We start from the raw sequence: 12,858 nt of genomic DNA, 5'->3' as shown, positions 1-12,858 counted from the left end.
TGAACTGCTGACCAAATCATCAGCCCGTGTATGGTCACCTTTAGAGCAAAGGATTGCACCTACCTACAGCATGGTGAAAATGATTAAGGTAATTGTTAAGTGGTTTAATTAATATTTCTTTAAATAATGCTAAAGAAACAGCAACAATCAATAATGAGCACTTAATATTATAATCTATTTCTCCTTGAAGTGTGCAGTTGTCTGATTAAAATCTTTAGGGGTCACTTATGGGCGCTAATGCAGTCGCAGTCCCCCAAATCCCCCTGTAGTGAGTTGTGCCGTATAGAGAATATGTAAAGGCACTTCTGCAAATGTGAATAACATTATATATCAGAAGCTGGTCCCCCGACCTACCGCTACCCTCCAGTCTGCACCCATACGGCAATGAAGCTAACTGAACTAATATCTTCAATGGCAATTTATTTAATTTCACACCTTTTTGTTAGCATGTATGCTGGTGGGAGGCAAATACAGAATATCTTGCTCCTTCTTTGAGCAAACTACACGTAACTCATGTCAGATAACTCTGATATTATTGTGGCCTTGGCAATGAGCTTTTCGTGGCTGAGCTACTTATATACAACTGGCCCCAAAGCAGATTGTGCTTCCAACTGGCCAAACTGCAGAGACAATGGAGCCTATTTGTGGCCCTTCTTCCACTGTGAGTAGCAGGAAGCATTTCGTATTTATTATCAAGACTAAAGCTGGCCATACATGTGGCGATCTGACGATGTTTCGTGCGACCATTAGTCGCACGAAACATCGTCAGATCCGCCACACACCGTCAGGGCTGAAACAGCAGATAAGGAGGTAGAAACAATAGGATTTCTACCTCCTTCTGCTGATTCAGCCCTGACGGCAGATTTTGGTCAGGCGCCTTCTATGGCGCCCGATCAAAATTTTCTAACCTGGGCGATCGGCGAGTCGTCCGATATCAGCAGCTTCCTGCGATATCGGTCGACTCACCGACATGCCATACACACACCGAATATCGTACGAAACGAGGTTTCGTACGATAGTATCGGTGCATGTATGGCCAGCTTAACTTAAACTTGCAGACCATTAGTCCCCTGTGCTTCAGAGCTAGGACCATGGCCAATCAGATCAGTCTATATGACTGGATTCCTAACTACTGATTTGCTATGCATGGCTATTCCTGCCATGGTGCTAATATCTGCCCCCCCCCGTAACCATATAAAAATAACAAGACTAGTTAGTAACACAGCTCTCCCTGTTAAGAACTGACAGAACACTGCACCCTTAATTGTATATTTGTATATTTTAATTTTATGTGACAGATAACTGCTCGCAGTGAAACAAGCACAGATGAAAAACCTATTTAAAAAAAATAAGTTCATAATAAAGCAAATTATTGCTGATTGCGACTCATTATATTAAGCAGCGTGTTTCCTTTGTGTCACGAAGGTGACTTGACAGCTCCTATTACAGATCTCCAGAGATGACCTCTCACATCTGCTGATGAAGCCTATTCAAACCCCGATGCCCTGTGTTCATTTAAAATGTTATATTTCTGAACTGTTTTGATCATGAACGCATTTGCAGAAAGGTTGGGGTAATTTTTTTTTCTTCTCCTTCTTGTTTCCTTTATCTGGGAGCAGGGTTATTTAAAGCCGCAGATGCAAATGCAGTCTACTTGGCTATGTGAAACCTACGTCTGAACAGGAGTTTATTTTAATTCCATTTTCATAGTTATAATTAAACCCATAAATGCCAGTAAAGTTTCTGATGAATGACTACGTACGCCACTAAAAACATACCAGTTACTTTTAATGAAGAATTGTGTAGCTGCAGCATTTAAAGAAATACTATGTTTCAGACTTAGTGATGAGCGCATTTTTCCACCGGGCATGGATTCGCAGTGAATTTCCACATTTTGTCATTGTTGAATTGTTTCACAAAACTTCGGGGCAAAAAGGGCGCTGTTGCGGCAAAAATAGGCACGCAAGGCAAAAAAAAAGACGTGGGCAACAAAAAAGTTGTGTAGCAAATGCATTCTGTGGATCTTTCGCTGTTTCGCAATTTTTTCTGTCATTTTGCGAATTTTTGCCGAAGCGAAACGGGACAGGTTTGCTCATCACTATTCAGAATAGCACTATCTACATCAGGGGTCCTCAAACTTTTTAAACATGGGGCCAGTTCACAGTCCCTTGGGGGACTGGACTATAGTTAGTCCTCGAACTACGCCCCCCCCTGCCCGCTGCATCCTCACCTCTGGCTACTACCTGTCTGCCTCAGCGTTGTGCTCAGCACCAGGGCATCACGTTACCGCTGGACACGTCATTAGCATCAGCCAGTGGGATGCAAAGACGTAACATGCTGGGGCTGAGGACAACGCGGAGGCAGACAGGTAGTAGCCAGGGGTGAGGACCCAGCGGGGGCCGGGTGGATGACCTTGGGGGCCGTATGCGACCTGCGGGCATAGTTTGAGGACCCCTGATCTACTAAAATGAAACTGAATACTAAAAGTGAATTTAAAGGTGAACAACCCTATTAAAGCTTCAAAAACAGACACCAGCATTTCCTCGGGGCAAATGTAAAATTAGGAGCTAAAGCTGCAGCAGAGGTTTTCAGCTCTATAATGGAGGCGGAAGTGCAGCAGGGGTCTTCTTTAGTGATGAGCAAATTTTTTTGCCAGGCATGGATTCACAGCGAATTTCCGCATTTCGCCATTGGCGAATTGTTTCGCGAAACCTCCAAGAAAATTCACCATGGGACAGATTCACTCATCACTAGTCTTCTTTAAGTGTCTTCTCAAAGAGCTATAGGGCAGGAGGAGTTGGTCAGTCAAAGCTGCAGGAGGTGAAGGGGTTGCAACTCAAACTTTGTCTTGGGGCCTAATGGGATCCCCGTCGCCACAAGGATTAGATCTTTAACCACAAAAGAAAAATAACCTGCTGTGCAAATGAGTCTGTGATACCATGCCTGAAGCAGGGACCTAACTAGTCCTGAAAGCTTTCATTTTAAAATCTACTTAGTTAGCCAATAAAAGGTATCACCTAATCTATATTTTCTGGTTTTGTTCTATGGCTAACATGGTACAACACTCGGCTACTATGCAATGCCAAAGGCAGGATTTGAAGACTATGAATGGATTGAGGGGGTGGGATAAAGGAACTGGTGGTAATAAGGAACATTATTATAGGGGGAGGACTTTGCGATAGAAAACAAAATAAAGCTTCTGTATGCTTTACCTGAAGCCAGCATGTCATTGATTAGAACAAGGAACCGCTCATCGGGTATCTGGGCATCTGTGTGCAGGAAAACTGTCCCAATGTTCTTCACTCCCACTTTGAAATACAGTGTAGCAATATCACTCTATGAGAGGATAAAGATAAAGAAGATGCAAATTACATTTACATCTATAAAATAGTTCACCTGAAAGTAGTAAAAGAAAAGTGAATATGACTATACAAATGGAGAATTTGTTATCTGGAATCCTTTGAATCTTTTCACACGAAAGTGCAAAAAATGTGAGTTGCGGCCATTTTTTTGCAGTTTACACTAGGGGTGCACCAAAGCCATCTGTTTTGTATTTGGCCATATCCCTGAATCCTTGTTAACATTTGCAGCTAAAAATTGAACCAAATCCGAACCCTCTGTGCTGCTGGAAATTGCCACGTGAACGCAAGTGGAAATAGGTGTTGGGCACATGCTGCAAATTGTTTTGCTTTATATGGGGTACAGATTATTCAGTTCAACTCGGCTCTTTGATTCGGCTGAATTCAAATCCGGCTAAAAAAAAAAAGACTTCAGCTGAATCCAGAACTGAATCTGGGAATCGGTGCATCCCTACTTTACAATACTTTTTAAAGGTGAACAACATTAAACATTAAAGCTTCATAAACAGACGCCAGCATTTCCTCGGGGCAAATGTAAAATTAGGACCTAAAACTGCAGCAGAGGTTTTTAGCTCTATACTGGAGGCAGAAGTGCAGCAGGGGTCTTCCTTAAAGTGGACCCGTCACCCAGACATAAAAAGCTGTATAATAAAAGTTCTTTTCAAATTAAACATGAAACCCCAAATCATTTTTTTATTACCACATCCATACCCATTATAAAGGCATTTAAAAATCCCACCTGTCAGTCATATATTGCCTGCCCCGCCTCTATGCCTTAGGCATACTGCCATACTGGCACAGAAACAAGATATTGGCAGGATACACAGCTTGCTTTGATAACAGTGTCCACACAATGGCACCTGCCTGCTTGCTGCAATTGTGAATTCCAAGGCTGAAGAAAATAAGATTAAAATAATTTATATAGTGTAAGTAAAGTTTATTTTGCTTGCCAAACACAATAGAAAACAATTTGGAATTATTTCTTAAGGTGACAGGTCCTCTTTAAGTGTCTTCTCAAAGAGCTATTGGACAGGAGGTCAGTCAAAGCTGCAGGAGGTGAAGGGGTTGCATCCCTACTTTACAATACTTTTTAAAGGTAAACAACCCCAATTAAGGCTTCAAAAACAGACACCAACATTTCCTTGGGGCAATGTAAAATTAGTGACACTGACCCCAACCAGCAACCAGGGCCGCTACTGAAATGAAGCTTGCTACTTTGCCTGCGGCAGTATGTGCCAGGTTGCTTTGCCGCCCCTGGAAGCTTTAAGAGTATGTTAGATGAATTTGCTCTCTCTGCGCTATCAAAGTGGCCCCAGGAAAACTGCCTCAAGCAACACAACTGGTGGGTGGGACGGCAAGCGAACCCTGTAATTCCTTGTACTGATTGATCCATTATGTGCCATGAAGTCTACTAATCTCCTGACTGTAATACCAGTGAAGATTAAGACAACAACAAAGAAAACCAAAAATTATATTAAGCTCCCTAATACACAATCCAACCCCCCTCCCCAAATTCTCCCTTGCAGCCCTTGCGCCTTTACAGTCACTAAAACAAAGTTATTACAAAATGTGAAGTTAGAAACCATAGCAACGGTTACATTATGCCTTTCAGCTAGAGAAGACTGTCACTGTAATTAAGGACGAGTGAAGAAATTGGTTTGTTTTCTTTAATTGTGACACAGCCTGTTCCGCAGTGACCTGCAAAGTGTTCCGCAAAGAGCTATTTGCAAATGGGTAATTAAGCAAAGGGTGATTCTCACACATTATTTACCAAGGGAATTCACATCTCTGTTACTTTTTAATTGTGTTGATGTAACAAAAAGGGCATTGTTTGTATGGCGCGGAGGGACAATACAAAGGAAATGGCATTCAGTAGAGAAACATACAAATTAATGGTAAAGATATGCCAAAGGGCGTGTGTGATCTGTGCTAAATAACATATTCAACTTATACAAAGTTGCCATGGTATGTTACCTAATTAGGTGGTGATCCACTCATTCAGCCATTGGTTCAAAAGGGTGTATATGCCCATGTGTGGCATTCTTTAGATTTTTGTCTTTGGCTGTCTTTGGATTCCATAGGGTCGTTAATGTGCCATGTTTTTGCACTTTGCACCCAGCCTTTCACACTAATTGAATTGCCACAGGTCTTTGCCTTCTGTTTTTGCACAGAAAGACCTGTGTCCCATTAGGGATACAAAACTGTCTATGGTGGCAGCACTCCTGCCCCCTAACTTTTTTGTCACTCAGACATGCAAGTTAGGGAGTAGCAGGGGATAATCTGCCCTCAACACAAACACATGGATACCATACAAGAAGTGTGTGAAATTTTATTAGCACAAGTATGCCCAGCTTTAGGCATTCACCCCCTAAACTTACTTTAATGGGCCTTCAGACTAGGCATCCCTTCAATCCATTGCTTTGGCAATACATTCTTTTTCTTGTAATGTAAAATGCATTTACATAACGCAACATGAAAACATCCATCTTACCCTGAGATCATTGATGCCATAACCTTTCCGAAGGGTTATTTGAAAAACTTCGAGTGAACTGAGAAAAGCAGCCAGACGGCATAAGCTTTGCTTGCCACTGCCTCCAACTCCAATGAGAAGAGCATTGCCATAAGGGAACTCAAGAATCCGGCTGATACGGCAGCTGCAAACGTCATTAAAAGAAACATACTCAGAATATTTCTGTAGGAAACCTCTTGCAATCTGTCATTTACTTAATCTTATCCATGAAGGGAGCCAATGAGCCACAGGAAGGCACAGCTCTACTGACATAATCCTACTGTTTTCTACCTGTTCTGTTGATTGCCCAAGAAGGGGACATTCTGCATATAACTCAGCCGGCATTCCTCAACAGACTTACGCATCAGGTCTACAGAGGCCCTTATCAGAGTAGGAAAGTCTCCTTATGTATCAGATCTACAGAGGCCTTCCTCAGAGGCTTATATAGTGTAAAATAAGATTGAATAAGAATAGACAATGCTTGAGCAGCCAGGGTCCACAATAAAGTTGTTTGTTAGTGGGAAGTCAATGTTTGAGCTCCCAACTTAAACAGAATAAATACTTTACCAACTGCAGACGAGTTTCACTTAAATCTTGATATTTGTCAGTTTTTAGTCCTGATACAGTTATTTACTTTACCTGTTGCCCCATATAAAATATTACAGATGACTAATCAGTAGAGGATCAGGAGGTCTCATACTCTCATAATCTAATGCATGGAAACTCACATGTGCTGAATGGCTTCCTCGAAGAGAACAAGATTCATTGCAGCATGGATCTCATTGTAGTGCTCAAGAATATCTGTTAAAATTCTAGTTAGTTTCTCCCAATCTGACACAGGAAAATAACGGGGTTCCCCAATGCCGTGAGCAAAGTGGGAATACACCAGTGGCATCTGGAGCAATGCATCCTCATCAATGCCCTGCAAAAGAGAAACACTGTCTCTTATTATGTTCATATAATTTGCTGGACAGCCCGATGGGCCCTGCGCCCCTTAGTCCAACCCTAAGGGGCCCATTTACTTACTGACGAACCGGCCGAATGCGTCCGATTGCGTTTTTTTCGTAATGATCAGTATTTGGCGATTTTTTCGGAAAATTATTGCGACTTTTTCGTTGCCATCCGAATGTTGCGTAAAATCTGGCGATTTTTTCGTAGCATTAAAACTTGCGCGAAAAGTCGCGCCTTTTTCGTAGCCATTCCGAAAGTTGCGATTTTTTTCGTAGCGTTTGGATTCATTCAAGCTTCAGTATGGTGACTTTTCTTGGGCCAGGTTGGAGCTGCAGGGTGCCATTGAGTCCTATGGGAGGCTTCCAAAATCATGCTAAGTCTGAAAGTTTCGGCCGCCGCTTACAAGCGCTCAATACGAAAAAGTCGCGACAAGATACGAGCGAATCGTAATGGCTACGAAAAACTCGCGAAAATCGTATTGGTAACGAAAAAGTCGCGACAATTTCTGAAAAGTCATAAAGGTGCCGAAAAAAATCGCAAAAAAGACGCAAAATGTTCGTTTTCCAACCGGAATTTTTCCAATTCAGATTCGAATTCGTGTCTTAGTAAATCAGCCCCTATGTGTGTCCCCAGATTTCAAATTCTGCCACCCATACTGGAGATGCGATTCTTTTGGTAGATGGGATCAGCAGTGTTTCCTTTACAGAAACCATAGAAACAAGAGGTCATGGGATTTGCTATTTATTTAAGAGTCCATAGGTACATGGCATTGTGTGAGGTTACAGAGCTTTGGGTTATAATTGGTAAACCAAATGAATGAGAGTCATCTACAGTCTTGTGGTCATGTAGACCAAGGCAAGATTATTACTATTTCTCTGGCACCTAAAAGCGCTACATCTGCCTTTTGTCTGATTAAAATTTAATTCTGGCAAGTTCAAAGTGTACATCAATCACCGTATGTCAGATACCACCAAGATGGCTGCTAAACAGGCTTCTGCTTGGACAATCCTCTTGCCTATATGATTAACCTTAGACCACCATTGTCAACAGCTGGGGAATGCAATGTAAGAGTTAAAAGCTTTAAAGCTGTATGTTACCTCAAAATATCTTTTAGATGTATCAATAAGGACTTTCTTAAACTGTTCGATATCTTTTTCTTCCATGAGCTTGTCAGAGTACACTCTAGATGATTCATGAAGCCATAACTGCACTAGATCGCTAGAGAATCGAATGCATTCCGGAGAAGCAAGAAGGATTCCCTGGAGGAGAACAAACATGCAGTTAGAAACATGCGTTGTATGATTGTACTTTATGTTTAGTTGTTTTTTTTAACAGTTATTCTTTTTTTTCTTTCTTTCTTAATATAACAGGGATATGGATACAGAAAGCAAGAAGTGGAGAAGGGAATTTGCTCTTTAAAGGGGACCTGTCACCAACTCATTAAAAGCTTCATAATAAAAGTCTGTTACAAATAAAACATGAACTTCTTTTTTTAATAACATCATCCATACCTGTGATAAATGTATTTAAAAATCTGAGCTGTCAATCATATATTGCCTGCCCCGCCTCTATGCCTTCGGCATAGAGGCGGGGCAGGCATTGTATGATTGACAGCTCAGATTTTTCAATTACAATTACTTTAATATTCCATTAAATACTTCCTAGATATCACTTAGATGGCAAATGTGTAAGATTTTGGGGGGATAACAGTGTCCACAAAATGGCGGCTGCCAGATTGCTGTGATTGTAAATTCCAAGACTGAAGGGAAAAGAAATTCAATCATTTATACTGTATCAGTAAAGTTTATTTTGCTCTACTAACCCGATACAAAAGGATTTGCAATTATTTCTTCGGGTGACAAGTCCCCTTTAAGATGCAAGCCTCAGTTTCCCCAAGAGACCTGTTTATCTTATTAGTTACAATTGTATCTAAGTGCAGGTGTTGACTGTTAAGTCTGGGCTCTCTGCCAAAAGCCTCCTTATCTAATTTAATTTGAGAAACTTTGTATCTTTTTTCCATTCATTGCAGAAGACCAAAGGGAAATGAGGGACTTTTGAGGGATGAGGGATATACAAGGCCATTATTTAGTTATATACTGTATATATTTTAGTTTGGTAAGATACCTTAATAGTCACTTAATATGGTAACAACTATCTGTTGGTTAGGTATTCATTCTGGGGGTATAGTTTTCCTTTAATGCTCCATAAAGTCATAGGGGCATATAGGCATACACTTGTATAAAGGGTCCCAGTCTAAGGACATTCCCATAAGAAATTTACTAATCACATTCATTCATTAACGTTATCTATACACAGACAGAAGCTTACTTGAAATGAAAATAAATGTACCTGAAATACGTGTGTTAAATCTCTCAAGTTGAAAATATAATGAAACCTGATAGCAGTTGGGAGAAAATTCTGGGTCATTTTCTGATGAAGGCAAATTGCTGCTTGTACTAAGGTAGGTACAGCTTTGATAACGCTATAACTGAAGCTGCCATGCTGGAAATGTGTGCTAATGATCTTGCTGTAAATGGTATTTAATGCATCCGCGCCAGGGAAATGCACCGCAAACACAGAGAAATGCCTCTGAAAGGAAAAAAAAATCACATGAAAGGCAGCAAAACTCTAGAGGTGAGACTGTAGCATGTTATTGGATGAAGATACTAGTCATGAACAGTTCAGAAAACACAAATATAGGGTTGTATTTATTACAGCCAATACCAATATTATAACATGGTTCACTAACAGAGCACTCCCCCACCCCAGTGACTGTATTGGTGCATTCCTGGAGAATTTTGCAGGAAATTGTATCTTCATTCTTTATCTGTAAGGTGCCCATAAAAGGGCAGATATAGGGTGCTGGTGTAGGGATTATTTACTAAATTGGCAGCCCATTTGCCAATGTGTGGCACCAAAAAGAGTTCTTTCCTTTTAGGTATGTGATTTGGGCTCATACAGATATTTATCAGGCCCTTAGGGTGGGGCAGCTATCAGGGAACACAAAAGGCACAAACGTAGGCAGAGCAGTGATTACAAGGCTTCTAAGACAGAGAAGGCATGATATTCTGCAGTTACTTGGGACTCCAGTGGACAAAATGTGTATCTGATGGAAGTTCTACCCCAGACCAAATTACTGAATCTAGAGCCAAAGGTTCTGGTCAGCAGAAATATTTTAATGTTTCTCAGGTTCCTGAGGGCATTATTTTATTACGATGAATTAAAGATAAAGTAAGACTTGTTTGTAGAAAACAACCTAGAGGTTCAAAAGGGGGCACATTATGCTATTGGTTGGGAAGTGAGTATTGGGGTTTCCTTGTCCTGTAAGGATGGAAGTAGCAATATATGGCTAAGATCTGCTCATTTAGTGACCTTGCCTAAGCAGACCTTGCTTGCCTTAGAATCATTCAGGTGAATCCAGTGAGGTTATGATGGAACATAACATTGTAAATCTATGCACAGGAATGGTAATTACTTATATGGTTATGTACATGGCAAATTGATGGCCTGGAAGAACAATGTACATCTAGAGAGGGTCGGAACATGGCCAAAGTGTGATTTTTTATCATGATAAGACTTACCTCCATATGTACTAAAAGGCACTATGTATGGCAAGTAGCAGTAACCCATAGCAACCAATAAGATGTTTGCTTTTAAACAGGTGAGCAGTAAATTCTACCTGCTGATTGGTTGTTATGAGTTACTGCTCCTTTGCAAACTTTACACCTTTTATTACATAACCCCCTTAGAGCATAAAAAAATTACTTTGATCTCAGTGCTTACGCTCTCCCTATACAATAAACGGTATCTTATCCAAAACAGATGAAAAAACAGGAGAGCCAAATTACCTGAAGACGAGGATTGATGGAGAAGCTTCCAGCTGCAGGATTCATGCATGTTATATACTGGCAGTTATGTATCTCTTTTGCAATCAGTTTCTGTCTGTCATACCTGTGGTGGGGATACAAAGAGAATTCCTCCATTGGCCAAACAGTTCCAATACGCTTCTTTTCTTTTCCCATTGTGCAAGACATGGTTACACACTGTATTCTATATACGTTCTACCACATTTAAAGTATAAAACATTATCACATTAACTCATTAGCCTGATAATTATTTTTTGTGCATCCCTTGAATGCATTTACTGGAGAAAGGGGTGTATACGGCTACAACTGGGTTGCTCAGCCACAGGGCTGCTCCAACATTAGAGAGGACCCCTGGGGAATGCAAGTAATTAAAAAAAACAATGACACATGACCACTTGTGACAAAAGTTAATATACTTTCAGGATATGCATAAGGCTTTTCCAACCTTTGAATTGCACCTTACAACATTGTGTAACATGCCTGTGCTGTAAAAATAAAGCATAATATATAAAGCTTTATCCCAACTATTAAAGGCAAGGCTCTTCAACTGGTGATTATGGGATGCAACTTGATGTGGAAACCATCCTGCAAACTATTGGCACTATACTTTACCTTGTTTTCTTAGACTAGGGGTCCCCAACATTTTTTACACGTGAGCAACATTTAAATATAAAAAAAGTTGAGGAGCAACACACAATAAGGGCTATGATTGGTTATTTGCTAGCTCTGTTTAGCAATAAACATGGTCTTTATGCCTCCAAAACTTGCCTCCAAGTCATTATAAATAGTAAATTGTAATTTGTTTTAAAGAAAGGATCAAACAATGAGGCCCCCCCATAAGGCAGAAATGAGATTCTTCTTGAAGTAGAAAGATTTAGCTCACAGAATGTATTGGGGTTCTGCTTTATATTACATTAGTGTAAAAATATCCAAACACTCAAATGTTTGTGCGCACAATTACATTTTAAATAGGACCCCCCTCCAGGCTGCCCAAGGTCTCTTAAAGAGATACTGACACCAGAAATTACACTTTTTTTTACATCAATCACAACATTGTCTTTGTATGCTATTTATAATTCTGTCTCAAAAGTATTTGTCCGTTGCTTTTACATTACCTCCGTGATACCCCATGTTTCTCTATGAGGGGGCTGCCATATTTGTGCAGCAGGAGGCCTTTAGCATTAGAAACTGTAACTAACAGGCTGAGAAGGGACAGTCAGGTTTAGTAGTAATTTTGACAAACAATAACTGAAAAAAGCAGCCCTATCAGCAAAAAACATGACCTAGAGGTACATTTTAATGTACATTCATATCTTAAAGAGTAATTTTTTAGTGTCAGTTTCACTTTTATAGCTTTTTGGACGCCTCTCTTATTTGTAAGAACTCACCAATGGCTGTAATCGAGATGCTGCCGGATTAAGGTGTGTGGCTGCACAGTGCAATAAGCATCAACTTCTGGCATGTTAAGATCGTCTATGAAATAGATCAGTTTTTTGGTGCCTGAAGGAGCATAGTTTCTCCCAGCTTTTTTCTCCAATGATTTTTCCAGGACTCCTAGGTTTAAAGTGAGAAATTAAAAATCAGTGTTTTGTTTCCAAGAAATTGAGCTATGGCTCCTTTTTTCATTGAAAGTTATGTAACTAAAATATCCCATGGGGACCACTATGCAGAAGCACAAGAGAGGTCTTGATTAACTCAATGGGCAGTGGATGTCCTTGCTCTCCAGCCAACCTTGGCAGCAATTCTTTTTTTCCAACAACATTACTAGTTATATAATTATTGTAATTAAGGAAAGATCACTGGGTCAGCAGCCCCCAAATAGCCCCACCAATGATAATACAAATATGTGTATCCTATAAATAGGAGAATAACCTACAACATTACTTACAAAAATGGCCTCACTTACGCTGGAGCATAGCAGAGGAGGTGTAGTAGTTGAAGGGAACCTTGGCTACCATGTAATCTTCTGAAAGTTTAGTCACTTTGTCTGTCACAAGGACAGTTTTTCCAACTCCTGCATTTCCAACCAACATAATTGGCTTCCCCTTCTCTAGCAGCAAATCCAGGAAGTATCTCACCCGTACGGTTTCTGCAGTGTGGACCAGCACAGTCTAAATAGAAAAGTGTAAAGGCAACAGCTTTTGTTTCATTTTGTATGTTTCTGCTTCAATGG

General features: G+C 40.4%; 1 protein-coding gene across 1 annotated transcript in view; it reads right to left on the bottom strand.

Moving 5' to 3' along the window:
- LOC100497531 (dynein heavy chain 11, axonemal) overlaps positions 1–12,858 on the bottom strand; it is a 187,259-nt gene that overhangs the window by 74,016 nt on the left and 100,385 nt on the right. Inside the window, exons 45-52 of the mRNA XM_031893873.1 lie at positions 12,592–12,796; positions 12,074–12,239; positions 10,668–10,770; positions 9,169–9,408; positions 7,917–8,078; positions 6,597–6,790; positions 5,851–6,013; positions 3,213–3,336 (exon numbers count right to left, since the gene is read on the bottom strand). Coding sequence (XP_031749733.1) covers positions 3,213–3,336; positions 5,851–6,013; positions 6,597–6,790; positions 7,917–8,078; positions 9,169–9,408; positions 10,668–10,770; positions 12,074–12,239; positions 12,592–12,796 — 1,357 coding nt within the window. The remainder of the gene's footprint in view (positions 1–3,212; positions 3,337–5,850; positions 6,014–6,596; positions 6,791–7,916; positions 8,079–9,168; positions 9,409–10,667; positions 10,771–12,073; positions 12,240–12,591; positions 12,797–12,858) is intronic.

The sequence above is a fragment of the Xenopus tropicalis genome, chromosome 9 (genome assembly GCF_000004195.4).
Source record: "Xenopus tropicalis strain Nigerian chromosome 9, UCB_Xtro_10.0, whole genome shotgun sequence".
Classification (NCBI taxonomy): Eukaryota; Metazoa; Chordata; class Amphibia; order Anura; family Pipidae; genus Xenopus; species Xenopus tropicalis.
Note: the sequence above shows the minus strand (reverse complement) of the source record. Positions and strands in the feature narration are given on the sequence as shown.